Source organism: Triticum dicoccoides, chromosome 5A (assembly GCF_002162155.2).
Source record: "Triticum dicoccoides isolate Atlit2015 ecotype Zavitan chromosome 5A, WEW_v2.0, whole genome shotgun sequence".
In the NCBI taxonomy this organism is placed as follows: Eukaryota; Viridiplantae; Streptophyta; class Magnoliopsida; order Poales; family Poaceae; genus Triticum; species Triticum dicoccoides.
Window position 1 is genome coordinate 123,802,554 of NC_041388.1, and position 15,181 is coordinate 123,817,734.

At 49.0% G+C, this 15,181-nt stretch overlaps 1 protein-coding gene across 1 annotated transcript; it reads right to left on the reverse strand.

Moving 5' to 3' along the window:
* Positions 1-11,010: 11,010 nt before the first annotated feature.
* LOC119300086 (lysine histidine transporter-like 8) lies at positions 11,011-14,279 on the reverse strand. Its single transcript, XM_037577156.1, has 5 exons — positions 13,798-14,279; positions 13,073-13,206; positions 12,104-12,531; positions 11,868-11,999; positions 11,011-11,754 (listed from the first exon to the last, which is right to left on the reverse strand). Exons 1-5 carry the CDS (start codon positions 14,133-14,135, stop codon positions 11,269-11,271), a joined length of 1,518 nt encoding a protein of 505 aa, XP_037433053.1. The 5' UTR covers positions 14,136-14,279; the 3' UTR covers positions 11,011-11,268.
* Positions 14,280-15,181: the final 902 nt, after the last annotated feature.

Sequence of the window (15,181 nt, forward strand, 5' to 3'; positions counted from 1 at the left end):
TCCAGGTTTCCCGGTTTCGTCGTGTGATTTGTTTGGTTCATTGCATTCATCATTGCATCATGTCATCATGCCATCATCTCATAAATCTTCTGCATCTCAACTAAATAAATTGTGTGGATCTTCGATCCATTTAAATCGAGGGAAGAGTGACTTCTCTTTATAACATATCCTCCTAATATTTAGGGAGTTATTATAAATATTCCATTAATTTGGAATCACCAAAACACACTTGCAAGTAATTCCCCAGGCCTTTGTTACCACACATCTTAACCTCAAACTTTGTCCATAAATTCATTCATCATATTTCGGAGCTCCACCAAAAATCCGAACATTTTGGACCTTCCCAACCCTCACTTCCTATTCAAATCATTTGAATCTAAATCAAATGAGTTTGAATTTAAATATCTCAATCTTGGCCTTTTCTATTTTTCTCGGTACAAACACATTTTTGCGACCTCAAGAAAATTATCCTCATGCCCAGATTCCATCCCTAACTTCTCTTTCTTTTCTTTCTCTTTTTCTGTTTTGTTTTTAAATGGAAAAAGAGAATTTAGAGAAAGGGAGAGAGAGGGAGGTCAGCCCACCTGGGCCTCTCCATCCCCACCGGCCTGTTAGACCTCCTCCCAACTGGGCCTCCCGCGCCGGCCCATCTAATCCTAACCCTAGCCCAGAACACCCCCTCCCGACCCCCTGGTCTCTCCCCCTCGCTTTCCCCTTGCGCCGCCAGGGAGGACCGAGCCCGATCCCACTTCTCTCCTCGATTCCCTCCTCCTCACACGCTCGCAACAGAGAGAGGGATCACGATCCCGATCCCCATGGCCACGCCTCCTCGCTCCTTCCCTTGCCTCTGCAATGTCAGCCTGCACCGCCACCATCGTGCAACTCCTCCGCCGCCACCATTCACGCACGCACAGCACCCGCAGCGGCGCTGCTTCCCTGGAGGTCGCGCCCCAGCAAACTCCTCCGTCGCCCCTCCGTCGCCTCCCTGCCATGGCGCCCGCGCCTCCAGCAGAGCTGCACTAACAGCGCCACCAGCGACCCCTTTTCCTCTGCCGTGGTGCGCCGTTCTGGCCAGTGAGCCCATTTCCTCGAGCTGCTTCGTCGCCCGCGACCTCCTCCTCCTGGCTCTGCTCCGGCCCGCCTAGCCCCATCGCCTCCAGTGCCTCAAGTCCCGCGCCCGAGCCCTCTGCTCAAGCAGGAGCTCCGCCCCCCTCGTTCCGCGCCAAGGCCGATGCCGTCCACCTTCGTCTTCTGCTGCTGCTTCACCGGTGAGCACACGCCGCCGCCGCGTTGCCTTGCCTTCGCCTCCCGGTTTCGTCCGCGAGAATGTTTACTGTCACTTGGGTTCGACAAGATGTCGAGTATTCCTACGTTTGCCATGTAAATCTACACCAAGACCGGACCGTCAAGTACCGCCGGAACGTTTGTACCTCTACCGTCGCCGTGGATCCGACAAGTACCCCTACAACAAGTGTACCTCTACCGTCGTCTTCGGAATCGCTAAGGATGTCAAGTACCCCTTCGAGATGACGGGACCGGCAATGTCGAATCACCCCAAGTACCTCTTTGAAACGACCGAGTACCATTACCGTCGGACGCTCGAACGACTACAGACGAAACGTCAAGTTCCTCGATGAACCATGTACGACTACCCTTTCTCGTGGATTCACCTAAGTACCACGTATTGGATGACCCTCCAAGTTACCGTTGCCGTGTACGGCTACCGTCGCCTTGGAGATGTTGGGTTCATCAAGTTCCTCTTCGGAGAAGTACCACTACTTCCCTCAACGTCCCGAGAACGTCTACTTCCTCTACACCGCATCGAACTTGAACCCCTCCGATAACGCATGCTTCGAAGGTATAACCTCGAGACAACGTCCGTGAACGAATGCTTGCTTTGTATGAGTTGGACCGTGTGTTGATCCATGTCCGAGTTGTTCATTGCACGAAGCCCCTCTTTTGCCTTGCCACCGTCTTGTGGGAACCCGGAATCCGGGAGCACCCCATCTTCTTGCATGACACACTCGCACCCACTTCCTTTTGCACCGGTATCCACGTGAGCTACCGGATCATCGGAATGTTGCCGTGGCATCATTTACGTTTCGTTGCCGTGGCACCCCTTTTCTTTCCACCACGGTGACAAATGCTTCATAATGCTCTTGCCAACTTTTAATAAAAATTGCATAAACTTGTTCATGTCATTCGCATCATGATAATAACATTTAAATGTTTAAAATTGCTGTTGCACCAAATAGATAAATGCATATGGGGATTTACCGGAATTGTTGTTTGGCGTTCCGGCCTCATTTAAACTTGCCTAAATAGATAATTTTTTGTGCTACACCTCTTGCCATGTTAACCAACATTTAATTTTGTTGGGTACTTAAACGAGATCGAACTAAATAACTTGTTGTGGTGTTTCGTCAATATGCAACTCGTTGCATATTGATCTCCACTTAATTTGTAGAATTGCTTGTGCACTTTGCCATGCCATGCCTCATTAAACCGGACATGCATCATACTTGTTGTGCATCATGCCATGATTATGTGATGGTTGTTTACTATGTTGTTTGCTTCTTTCCGGGTTGCTTCTCGCGTTAGCTTCGGTTTCGTTTCGGAGTTGTGAGGATCCGTTCGACTACGTCCGTTTGTCTTCTTCATGGACTCGTTCTTCTTCCTTGCGGGATTTCAGGCAAGATGACCATACCCTCGAAATCACTTCTATCTTTGCTTGCTAGATGCTCGCTCTTTTGCTATGCCTATGCCGCGATACCTACCACTTGCTTATCATGCCTCCCATATTGTTAAGCCAAGCCTCTAACCACCTTCTCCTAGCAAACCGTTGTTTGGCTATGTTACCGCTTTGCTCAGCCCCTCTTATAGCGTTGTTAGTTGCAGGTGAAGATTGAAGCTTGTTCCATGTTTGGAACATGGTTATTTTGTTGGGATATCACTATATCTCTTATTTAATTAATGCATCTATATACTTGGCAAAGGGTGGAAGGCTCGGCCTTATGCCTGGTGTTTTGTTCCATTCTTGCCGCCCTAGTTTCCGTCATATCGGTGTTATGTTCCCGGATTTTGCGTTCCTTACGCGGTTGGGTTATAATGGGAACCCCTTGACAATTCGCCTTGAATAAAACTCCTCCAACAAGGCCCAACATTGGTTTTACCATTCGCCACCTAGCCTTTTCTTTCCCTTGGGTTCTGCAGACTCAAGGGTCATCTTTATTTTAACCCCCCTGGGCCAGTGCTTCTCTAAGTGTTGGTCCAACCCAGAGCACCGTGCGGGGCCGTCCCTTGGCAACTTGGGTTACGTTGGCTCCCGTACGCTTAGCTTATCCGGTGTGCCCTGAGAACGAGATATGTGCAGCTCCTATCGGGATTTGTCGGCACAGCGGGTGGTCTTGCTGGACTTGTTTTACCATTGTCGAGGATGTCTTGTAACCGGGATTCCGAGTCTGATCGGGTCTTCCCGCTAGAAGGAATATCCTTCGTTGACCGTGAGAGCTTGTGATGGGCTAAGTTGGGACACCCCTGCAGGGATTTGAACTTTCGAAAGCCGTGCCCGCGGTTATGGGCAGATGGGAATTTGTTAATGTCCGGTTGTAGAAAACATGAAGTTTACCTTAATTAAAACACATCAACCGCGTGTGTAACCGTGATGGTCTCTTCTCGGCGGAGTCCGGGAAGTGAACACGGTGTTGGAGTTATGCTTGACGTAGGTTGTTCTAGGATCACTTCTTGATCATAGTTTCTCGACCGTGCTTTTGCCTTCTCTTCTCGCTCTCTTTTGCGAATATGTTAGCCACCAAATATGCTAGTCGCTTGCTGCAGCTCCACCTCATACCTTTTTCCTAACTATAAGCTTAAATAGTCTTGATCGCGAGGGTGTGAGATTGCCGAGTCCCCGTGACTCACAGATACTTCCAAAACCAGCTTGCAGGTGTCGATGATATCGTGCAGATGATGCAACCAAGCTCAAGGAGGAGCTCGATGAAGATCTTGTCCTTTGTGTTGTTTCGTTCTAGTTGATCAGTAGTGGAGCCGAGTTGGGGTCGATCGGGGATCTGTGTAGCATTTGGGGTAGTCTTCTTTTATTTTGGGTTCCGTAGTCGGACCTTGTTTGTATCTGGTTGATGTAATGCTTTATTCATGTATTTGCGTGAAGTGGCGATTGTAAGCCAACTATGTATCTCTTTTCCTTATGTATTACATGGGTTGTGTGAAGATTACCTCACTTGCGACATTGCTTTCAATGCGGTTATGCCTCTAAGTCGTGCTTCGACACGTAGGAGATATAGCCGCATGAGGGCGTTACAAGTTGGTATCAGAGCCTTCCCCGACCTTAGGAGCCTCCTGCTTGATCGAATAGCTGGCGTTGTTGAGTCTAGAAAAATGTTTTGAGTCATTTAGGATTATATATATCGGAGAGTTAGGAATTCTTTTTACTCATCAGTCCCTTCGTCGCTCCCTTGATTTCCTTGTGCTTCAGGAAACTATGAAAAAGAAATCTTCTGCTGGTTTCTTTAGAAAATTGGATCCTTATGAGTTGTTTTGTTGGAAGTGATTCCTTCTGTGGGAAAAGCTGGAGGGATTTTATGTGGTGTGAAAAAGAGAGGTTGGAGATTATCTCCAGTGAGCATGGCATATACTATCATGCAATTACTTCTATGGGATGTGGTGAAAGAAAAAACTAAGTGGGGCCTATTGTTTGTCTATGGGGCTGCACATGAGGAATTCAAAGATGAGCTCCTGGTGGGGAGAAAAACAAGAAGCTTCAACGTTCCCATGCTATGGATATCTTTAATTTGATTATCCATACTATTGGGCTGAGAGAGATTCACATAAATGGCAGCAATACAGACCAGCAAACATAGATATCCCACTTTAGAGCATCTCTTACCGATCCCCTAAAAAGCGGTAGAGAATTTTACTCCTCCAAATAGCACTTAACCGATCTCTTAAAACCGTTAGAGGAGGATAAAGTTTACTCCAGGCCTGCCCCGACCCTTAAATATACTCGGCCGCCCACCGCTGGAGTAAAAATCTCACATCTCTCACCTATCGCTCGATCTTATACGTTGCGTCGCCGCCCAATCTCCCGCATCCTCACTGGCGCGCCGCTGTATCCACTCCAGCGCCGCCCCACCGCCCAAAATGATCGGATCCAACCGCCGTTACTCCCCACCATCGATCAGAAGCGGCGATCCATGCTCCGCAGCCCATGGCCCCGGTGGCGTGTCCTGGTTCCCTGACCTGCCACCGCCGTCGGCGTCATGGAGGAGGTACCTCGGCGTGCGGCAATGGGCGTGGGGGACGTGGGTGGCGGAGATCACCAACCGTGAAACCCACTGGATCAGTTCCTATCACTCGGCGGTACAGGCAGCACGGGCGTATGACATCATATCCGTGTGCCTCCTTAGCGAAAACGCCTGGCCCATCTAAACTTTCCCGGCGGCTTGTCGGTTTTGGCCCCCGTCTATCTTTGTGTGGCCTCCGCACGCGAGCTGCAGGAAAATTTGGAGGCCCGTGATCACCTAAGGCGGAGTGCACCGACGAGGAATACATGGCGGAGCTCCGCCGCGTGTATCTGGAGCGTGTCAAAAGAGAGTGTCGGCAGTACAAGCTCTATAGGTCGGGGTGACGACGGTTATCAACCTTTGCTCCAGCGACATTGACGACTCTGTGTCTGATGGCGACGGAGATGGCAAGGCGGTGGCGGCGGAACGGGCGAGGGCACTCGCCCCATGATCCACGAGGAATGGGATAGGATGGTTGCCGAGATCACTGATAGTGATGATGAGTAGTTTGTTTAATTTTTATGTAATCTTTAATTTAGATTTGGTCAATTGTTATCTAAAATAGTTTATGCTAGTGGTTGAATCGATTTTGAATCAAGTATGATGGACTAGTTTGATCAAATTTGCACCGATTGCAACATAAGGGAAAACGGGAGGAATCACAAGGGAAAGAAACACAAATTAACACACATATTGCAACACAGGATACACATGGATAAATGCTTTATCCAAATCATCCAAGAGAGAGAGAAAGATGAAACAAGATAGGGTTCTTCATCAACTCCTAAGACAACTTAGATAAGTAGGTCTTGACTTTCATTGAGTAATCTTCCCCACAGGTGGAGGTCTTAATACTCCTGCAGAGTCTTCCTCAAGAGGAGGCCTTCACCTCCAGTAGGGGAGTCATCTCCATGAAGGAGCAATCCTACATGGAGAGGTACATAAGCTAAGCTCTAATGTTTAGCCTTTTCTTAGTTTCCCCTAGATCTGAGGTGGGAGAAGGGTATATATAATCCTAAGGCATGAAGGGGTAAGCGAGGGGCAAAAACGGAAAGATACATTGGCTGCAGTACCACTGGTGCAAGTCATGCCATATTCCAGTGACTCCGGTGTCTGGAGGTTCCGAGCTCTTCCTGGTATTTAGTCTGGACATTCTAGAAGTGTTGTCACCGATTCCAGACGAACACTAGATCATGTCTGAAGACTCCAGAGTGTGCAGACTTCGTGGAACTCGGACACCCCAAGTTCCAGAACCTTTGCTCCAGCGACATTCGTGATTTCCAGCGACATTCGTTCTTTGCCCGGGCTCCATAGTTCTTATATAACTGTTGCACTTAAAGAATGTGAGCACTTGAGCAGTGCAGTGGCTATAACCTCCGCCCTCATTGCGGGATACTAGGGTTTGATCCGTGGTTCCCTACCCTTTTCTCTCCATTTTTGATCTGGCAAGCGTGCCTGCTCCTCGCACACGTGGTAATGGTCCGGCCCATTTGTAGGTCGTAGCGCCTGTAAGTGCATCTAGTGCCACCCCTAGTTGGTTTTGGAGTATTGACGACAAACCTAGTTGAGGGACTAATGTGTTTGTGAGAATTGCAGGAAAACACAGGTAGAAGTCCCTCATTGATTCAGTTTTACTACCACAGATGATCCCTAAAAATGTATGAAGACATTGAAGACAAAGGTGGTACATGAAGATATTCACTTTGAAGACTATGACAAAAGAAGACATGTTATGAAGCATATGGAGCTCGAAGACTTAGATCTTTCGTAGTTCTTTTTCTTTTGTGCTGAGTCATAGGAACCACCGTACTGTTAAGTGGGGTCCAGGAGAACCAGTCAGAATGACTGAAGTGATGCCTAAATCAAAAAACCTATGTCTTCGAGTGTGAAGACAATGAGAGCGAATCTTGTCCAGAGCCGGACAAGTCAGCTTTGCTTGTAGCCCAAGTAAAGTTGCCATGAGAGTTTAAAATCTGACCGTTGATACACGTGTCAGTTTCTTAGTGACCCAGGGTCATTTCGGACAAATCAGCTCGGGTTGCCAAGTGGCTATAAATAGCCCACCCCCACAACCATCAACGGTTGGCTACTCAGATTTCAGTGCACGGCTTTTATCGTTTGAGAGCAACCCACCTCGAAGCCTTTGAGAGAAAATTCCTAGTGAGGAGAAAAGCCCTAACCACCCAGAGCCAGAGCAAATTGGGCATCACTTAGGTCTTCTTGTCTGAGTGATCTGAAGACTTATTACACTTGAGGACTGTGAATCCTCCAGACGGTTAGGCGTCGCGTTCAGAGCATCCAAGAGACATTGTGGATTGCCAGTGAACGAAGTTTGTGAAGGTTTGGGAGTCTACCTTGAAGACTTACCAGAGTGATTGGGCGAGGACTAAGTGACCTTAGCTCAAGGAGAATACGGTGAGGACTTGGTGTCCTGAACTGTGTGTTCAGGACTGGGTGTCCGGGACTGTGTGTCCTAAGGTTTAAATACCTAGCCGCTCCAACCAGACGTACAGTTGTCACAACAACTGGAACTGGTCCAACATATCATTGTCTTCAACGAGTCACTGGTTTCATCTTCACTTCCTTTCTTACTGTTACATATTGTGAAGCCATTGCATGCTTGCTTTATCTTTTGTCTTCACAACGTGAATGTATGATCTGTTTGGCTTCATAACTTCTTCCTACCTGATCCTTATTACACTGCAGTTGTTTGTCATTGTGCTTTCACTCTATTGAATACATGACCATGGCTGGCCTAGTGTAATCTAACTTCCGCTGCATAGTAATGGGCGTAATCTTCGCTGTTTGTCTTCATAACTCTCACGTTTTGAAGACTTTCATAAAAATCGCCTATTCACCCCCCCTCTAGTCGATATAACGCACTTTCAGCACCCTGTTTTCTATTTTAATTTTTCTTTTTTCTTTTTACTTTCTCATTTCTGTTTTAGTTTTTTCTTCTTTAAATTAATTTGTGATTTCCAAAAGAATAAAATTTAAAAAGTTGTGATTTTGTATATCTCAAGACTGAGGACTTTATTTCCCCTTGTTAATGTGGAAATTTTGATTAGAGACTTGTCCAACCATAATCTAATGTTATTTTCTTCTAGTGAAGGAGTAGATATGCCTCTTGAGATTAGAGGACTCGGGTTTGAGAATCACTGGCTGTAGGCAGCTAGGGAGGTCTCTTTCACCTTGCTAGTCCAATGAATGGTTGGGAAAAGGATTTTTTAGGGCGTTGGGAAAAGGATTTACAAAGAAGCAGTCAGTTGATAATGTTCTAACTCACCTCTCCCGAATAACAAACTGCCTCATTTCACGTACTGGTGGGGGCTTAGGGCATCTCCAGCCGTTGGCCCCCCAAGGGGCGCCTAAAATCGCCGCCTGGGGATGAGCCGGCGCAAAAATTGGGTCTGGGGGCGAGTTGGTCCCCAGCCGCCGGCCCCAGGGCCGCCCCCAGGCACGTTTTAAAATAAAAGAAGTTCGGCAAAGTTCGGCTTAAACACGATAAATTTCGGCCAAACACGATAAATTTCGGCACATTTCGGCGAAGTTCGCGGATTTTCATTACATAGCACATATACATAAACTAATCTAAAGGAAAAACTGGTTGAAGCCGCCACCGTCGTCGTCGGCCTTCTCCTCCTTGACGCGGGCGCCCCTGCTGGACCCCTGCCCGGCGTCGCCATGGCGGACTGGTGGCGGCACATCGTCGTCGTTGTCGTCGCTGTCGCAGATGACGACGACTCCGCCTTCGTCGCGGCCGCGTCGACACTCCGCGAAGCGATGCAGGGCGGCGCGCTGGCGCTCCTTCGCCTTCTCCAGGCGCTCCTTCTCCATCGCTATGGAGTCCCTGCGCGCCCATTCCAGGGCCGTGTCGTCGTCGTCGAGCTCCGCCGTCACCGGCGCCGTTGATGGACGCCAAGCGCTGCTGCTGGCGGCGCTCGAAATACGCTGCCCAAGCCGCGTGGTTGTCGGCGGCGTACTGGGGGAGGGAGAGTTGGGCGTCGGTGAGGGAGGCGCGCACGACCTCGACTTCCTCGGCGAAGTAATTCGGCTTCGCCACGGCATCGGGCAACGGGGGAATGGGCACTCCCCCGGCGCTGAGCCTCCACCCCGTCGGCCCGGCGCGCATGTCCGGCGGCGCCGGGATGTTCGCCTGGAACAGGAGCCAGGACTCCTGTTCGCGGAGCGAACGGCGGCCGAAGCCGTTGGCCGCCGCCTCGTCTCCGGGGTAGCGTTCCGCCATGGCGACGGGCTCGGGAGAGGTAGAGAGATAGAGGGAGGGGCTGGGCGGCGACGCTCGGGAGAGGTAGGGAGAGGGAGGAGCTGGGCGGCGGCGAGGGGCGGGGCTGGTGTGGGCACAGGCGAGTGCAGGCCACCGGCTATATAGTCGCGCCGCATCCGTGTGTACGCGTGCGAGGGAGGGGAGGCGTCGGCGCGCCGTCCCGTGATGCGCCGCCCATGAGGAATCAATGGCAAGGCTGACCGGCGGCAGCCTTGGCATTGATTCCCCGCGGGAACCGATGCCGTTGGGGGAAGACGAGGCGCCGTGTCGCTGACGCGGCGGGCCCGCGGCTGTTTCGCGCCAAAACAGTTCGCCCCGGCGCCCCCCAGCGCGCCAGGTTCGGCCTGAGTTCGCAGGCGCTGTTTTCGGCCCAGGCCAGCGAAAATCAGGCCCCTGAGGGCGCGACTGGACCGTTTTTTTGGCGCCGGCGCGAAAAAATCGTCTGAGAAGGCCTTCGTGGGGGCGCGGCTGAAGATGCCCTTATCGTTGAGTAGTCGGAGGAGGATGCCCTACGAGCGTACCCAGACCGAGTCACCCAAAAGTGTGTCTAACGACTCCCGACTCTCAGGCCTGCCACGCCTGTGTAGGCACTCACAGGGGCCAAAGATAAGTGTGCTAAGTCAGGGATTTTGCTAGTATGAGAGATATGTTCCTCGCAACGGCGAAATCATCGATTGGTATCGTGTCCTCCGGATAGTGACTGACCGGCCTCCATCAAGGATCAAGTCATTCTGGATCCATAGCTAGCTCTCTAGATTATATCTGCTGCACTGTAATTCTCTCATTGATCAATAAAGATAGTTAGGCAGGATTTATGATTTTCATCCATCTTCGTGGCCTGAATCTAGGTAAACCACCGTGTCATGTTCTTCGCCAGCAAGATCCCTTCATGCACCACCCCTCTCTCTGCTGTCTTCCACGACCCATAGCAGATCTTGAGATCAATGGTGTATTAACCGTCAAGGACTGAGGTTAAGGATTGTATTGGGTCGAGGCCCATAAAATCTAACACGAAACTATAATTTTGTGATGTCTACAACGTTCACCTTGTAAAAATAAAAGCTCGGTTGTATTTGCATTTTGTTTAATGTTGTTCAATTCAAAATTGACGTCCAATTTTTTTTAAGATTTTTAAAACTATAGACTGAGTGCTTCTTTGAAATTTTGCTTTCAAATGTGATGCAAAGGATAACTTAAGAAAATTCATATTGGACTCGCTCCAATTAAACATATCCTAGGAATCCAAAATTTCAATGCACCACAACGTCTTGATTTACTTTTTGTGGTGCAACGGAGGATATAAGTGCGAATGACATGCAAACCTGCGTTTTTCAAATCCTACAAATCAAAGAGGGATTGGATCATATATTTTTTTTGGTCCACCATAAAAATTCAAAACTGAGAAAAAGAAACAAAAGTACATACACTATTACCACAGAGATAGTCATTATATAAATTGTTCGAGTTACATTTGACCTTCATAAGGTTGCCACTGCGAGATTTGATCATTTCATCGGCTCGTGTTTTTCTTATCCAACAGGGGATACTTACATTTTACCAAGACAAAGTCTACTAATATAAGATCGACACCACTTAATGCCATTGGTCTTGCCAAGGCATGTAATATAAGAAGCATATACCTATATATCATAAATTTGCAAGCTGAAAACAGTAGACATGCTAGTTGGGCTTGAAGAACTTGAGCTTCATCCCAGTGTTAATGATGCTCCAGACACCACCCACAGAGGAGGCCAAGCTGAAGGCGGTGCCGAGCAGGGCGAGGCCCCAGTTCACGTACCAGCTGTAGCTGAACCTCTCAGGCTTCTTGATGCAGATCCACATGAAGCACGGGTAGGCAAACGTCACCGGCAGCGTTAGGCCGCCCAGAAGGCCGGCGAGGCTGGAGAGGAACGGCAGAGCGATGCCGATGAAGAGCGAGATGAACCCGTAGAAGATCCTGAATCCGGACCGGACCCAGACTGAGCAGGGCCGGTTGGTGCGACCTGTGTAGAAGGCCTCGAAGCTGTCGAACACTGGCATGGAGTATATCTGGAAGCTGCTAAGGCAGTTGAACACGACGAGGAGGAACGTCGCCGCGAGGAGCCCACGAGAGATGTCGTGGCCGTGGAAGATGTAGAGGGCGGTCAGGATCCCTCCTGGTGGCATCTGCCGGCATGGAAAAGAACAACAGAAAAGGACCAAGGATTGTTAGCAAAAAAAGAAAAGCATCGCGACAGGATGATGATGATGAGTGAGGAGTAGATGATTGAAGTACTTGCCATGTTCCCGTAGGCCCAGTAACCCCCAATGGCAACAGGGAAGATGCACATCGCAATCAGAAGATAAGCCGCTTTGGCCCCGCGCCACATAGGCACATGTGCAGGGTGTTTGAAAGTCGACGGCATCGTCGCCTGGTAGTTGTAAAATTAATTTAAATAAAACAAATGAAGCCACCAAATGGAACTACATAGTACTGAAAGTCTAACAGGACTGGTTGTTTAGTAGTGGTACTAACCTGTATTTCTAATGAAAGATTGTGTCCCCTGAATGCAAAGGCTATTATCCCAAGAGCATTCAAGGTAGAGAACAGTGATGAGCCAAAAGAAGTGGATCTCACTTGCTCATAAGAGACTGCTGCCGGCCGTTGCTGGCTCACAGAGAGAACCCATGACATGGTGCAGTACATTATCGCTGTGGCGCCACCGATAAGCGAAAGCCCAGCAATCGAGTTGAGATTTGGGAGCTGGGAAAGAATGACTGCCAAGGATGTGAATACCAAGTACCACTCCACCGTCGAAATAGGGCTCGGTGTACAAAGGGGGCCGCACACTATTTGGTAAAAGAGCTTCATAGTCTCCCCTCCGACAAGGATCAATGCAGTTGCAGTGCCTGCCGAAAGATAAATAGTTGGGAAAAGAGCTAGCCACACCCCCAGTTTTTCTCCTGAATGAACAAACAAGATAGAAATCAGTTACTCAGCTAATTTTTCAGTCCTACAAACGAATTTCCAGTCATCATCAATATAGCAACAGAGCAGCAGACAATCTAGACAGCATTGCATGTACTAACTCAGCTTGGTATAACAATAGGCAATAATTGGTTATACTGAAAGTGGGTGTTGCAATGGTTTGATTAGAAAGATCATGGAGTAACTGTGGTAGCAGGAAGTTCCACATTTTACACCACTGTAGCATGAGAGTGATATGCTATAACCGTTAAGCAGTCATTTCTACTGTTCCAGATGTGGATCAAATATGAGAGTGATTGTACATTAAGCTGGCACTACCCATGCTTGAACACTACACCTAGCTAATAATGTTAAAAGATTCTTCCGTTAAGCTACATGAAACAGATCGTCAACATTGACAACGACTCCAAACATGGCACATCATTGACAGCAAACATTGGCACATATATCCAGGTTGGAATCAAGAGTTAATTGTCATGAATTTGCAAAATAGCGAAGGGCATGTCTTTGTCTCACCAAATGCAGCTTGTGCAAGCTCCACATATCTGTTGTACCTCCTGCCCGGGACTGCTTCGTGAAGCTTGACTAGAATGGAGAGTGTGTACAGTTGCCAGAAGTAAGCAACAGTCAATGATATTATTCCCCAGCTCCTACAGTATAAGAGAAGCATATGTTAGGATTGGAATATGCACTTATCCTTCTAGTGTCATGTTAGGATATTGTTTACGACATATATTTTGCACACTGTCCACTGTATCAATATTATATACTGTAATTTGTGATTTTCCTTTATCAATACACCTCATGCCTTTATTAGAGGCAGCTGCATACTTGCAACACTTGGGACTTAAGATCTAAAATCAAGGAAAAGACCATGAAAAATACATTTCTAAATTACACATTCTTTTAATATAACACCTTTAAACAGTTTCTGATGCGTTTAAACTTGTAAACATTTTCATTCCCATATATACAAGCTGCAACAATCTTGAAAGTAAACATCTATCTAAGCTAGAAAATACTTTTGTTTTGTAAAATTTCAGCACTGAACTTGAAGCCTCCACCAATCTGACCAACCTAAACAATGTTTGATTCTGAGGTTAGAACAGAACATGTACAAAACGGAATCCAGGACAAGAAAGTTGAAAAGGGGGAACGACGAACAATGCTCGAGTCTGAGGGCTTGCTGGGGTTTAGGATGTGAGAATGGCGAGTGAGGAGCGGAGCAGGAGGTTACTGACCATCCGAGGGCGGGGAAGGCGAGTGGGAGGAGGAGCGCCTGGAACCCAAGGCCGGCGTTGAGGGAGTGGAATGCAGCGTAGCTGGCGTTGCCGCTGCGGCTCTCGGTGATGGGGAGCCAGGCGTCCTGCGGGTTGAGGCGCGTGAGGTGGCCCACCTCCTCCAGGTAGCCGCGCAGGCCCTCCACCACCCGGCGCACCGGCGTCCCGGCGCCGCTCGTCGCTGCCCCTCCCCTCCTAACCGGCGGCGTGGACATCCCCTCCGGCGTGGACAGACCCCGCGGCGTCACGGGGATCGACACCAGCTCCGGCTCCCCCGCCCCCTCCGCCATTGCCGCCATGCTCCCTTGGACGACTTGGAGTGGGTTCTTCTTCTTGTTCTTGGAGCGCGGCGCGCTGTGTGTGTGAGAGAGCGAGGAGAAGTGATTTTCTTGGAGGTGGTGGGGAAGTGTAGAAAAGAAAAGGTGGTGGTGGTGGAGTGGGGGACAGACGGGGAGGGGGGCGTGTGTCGGAGAAGGCCCGGTCCTTTCTCTGTCGGGCGAGGAGAGAGAAGCTCAAGCAATAATAGCATGGGACGGACGGATGCGTTTGGTTGAAGGTGTCGTATGAATGGGTTGGAACCGTTCAATTTTTTGGGGATTGAACCATTCAATTCATGTGTTTGGCTGAATATAAGTGGTGAGCTAATTATTTAGGACGAGACCACTAGTCATGCTCACATAGTCATGCATGCAAAGGGTGGCCATTTGATTCGACCGATTTGGTTGGGTGAAACGGTTCAGCATCTTCATGGCATATTCTTTTTTTTTGGCTCGAATCATTCATGTGCTTTATAAACAAACATGTCTATTTTCTGAACGATTCCAACCCATTTATGACCGTCCTTGCAACTAAACGCACCCTAACACTTCCGTAGAGAGAGCGAGAGTTGCACGCAGACTCGCAGTACTACGACTACCATGGCGTGGTGCAGCGCGATGCCGTGTGCGGAGGAGAAAAATCGACGAGCTTCCGTACTGCCGCACTGTGGATGGCGTGTGAATGGCTCGACTGTTCAGACGTGGTGGAGGAGTCGTCGAGTGCAGAGCTTTGCATCCGTAGGTGTGGTCATTTCGCTAGGATCGCGCTCGTGCCTTGTGGGGGAAGGAGATCCGAGCGTCAGAGTGTGAAATGGATGCGACGCACATTGGTGCTGCACAAACATGACGCGCAAGGATGGGCGGCACTTGAATACCAAGACATTTTTTTTCAATGGTGAATACAAAAACTTAGATGACCATTTTAAGCCCATAAAGCAACTCCAACGGGCCGACTCAAACGGATGACGCATTTGTCCTTTTCTGTCCGTTTGGGTCGGCCCGGCGGACACAAACGCCCGGCGCTGTGT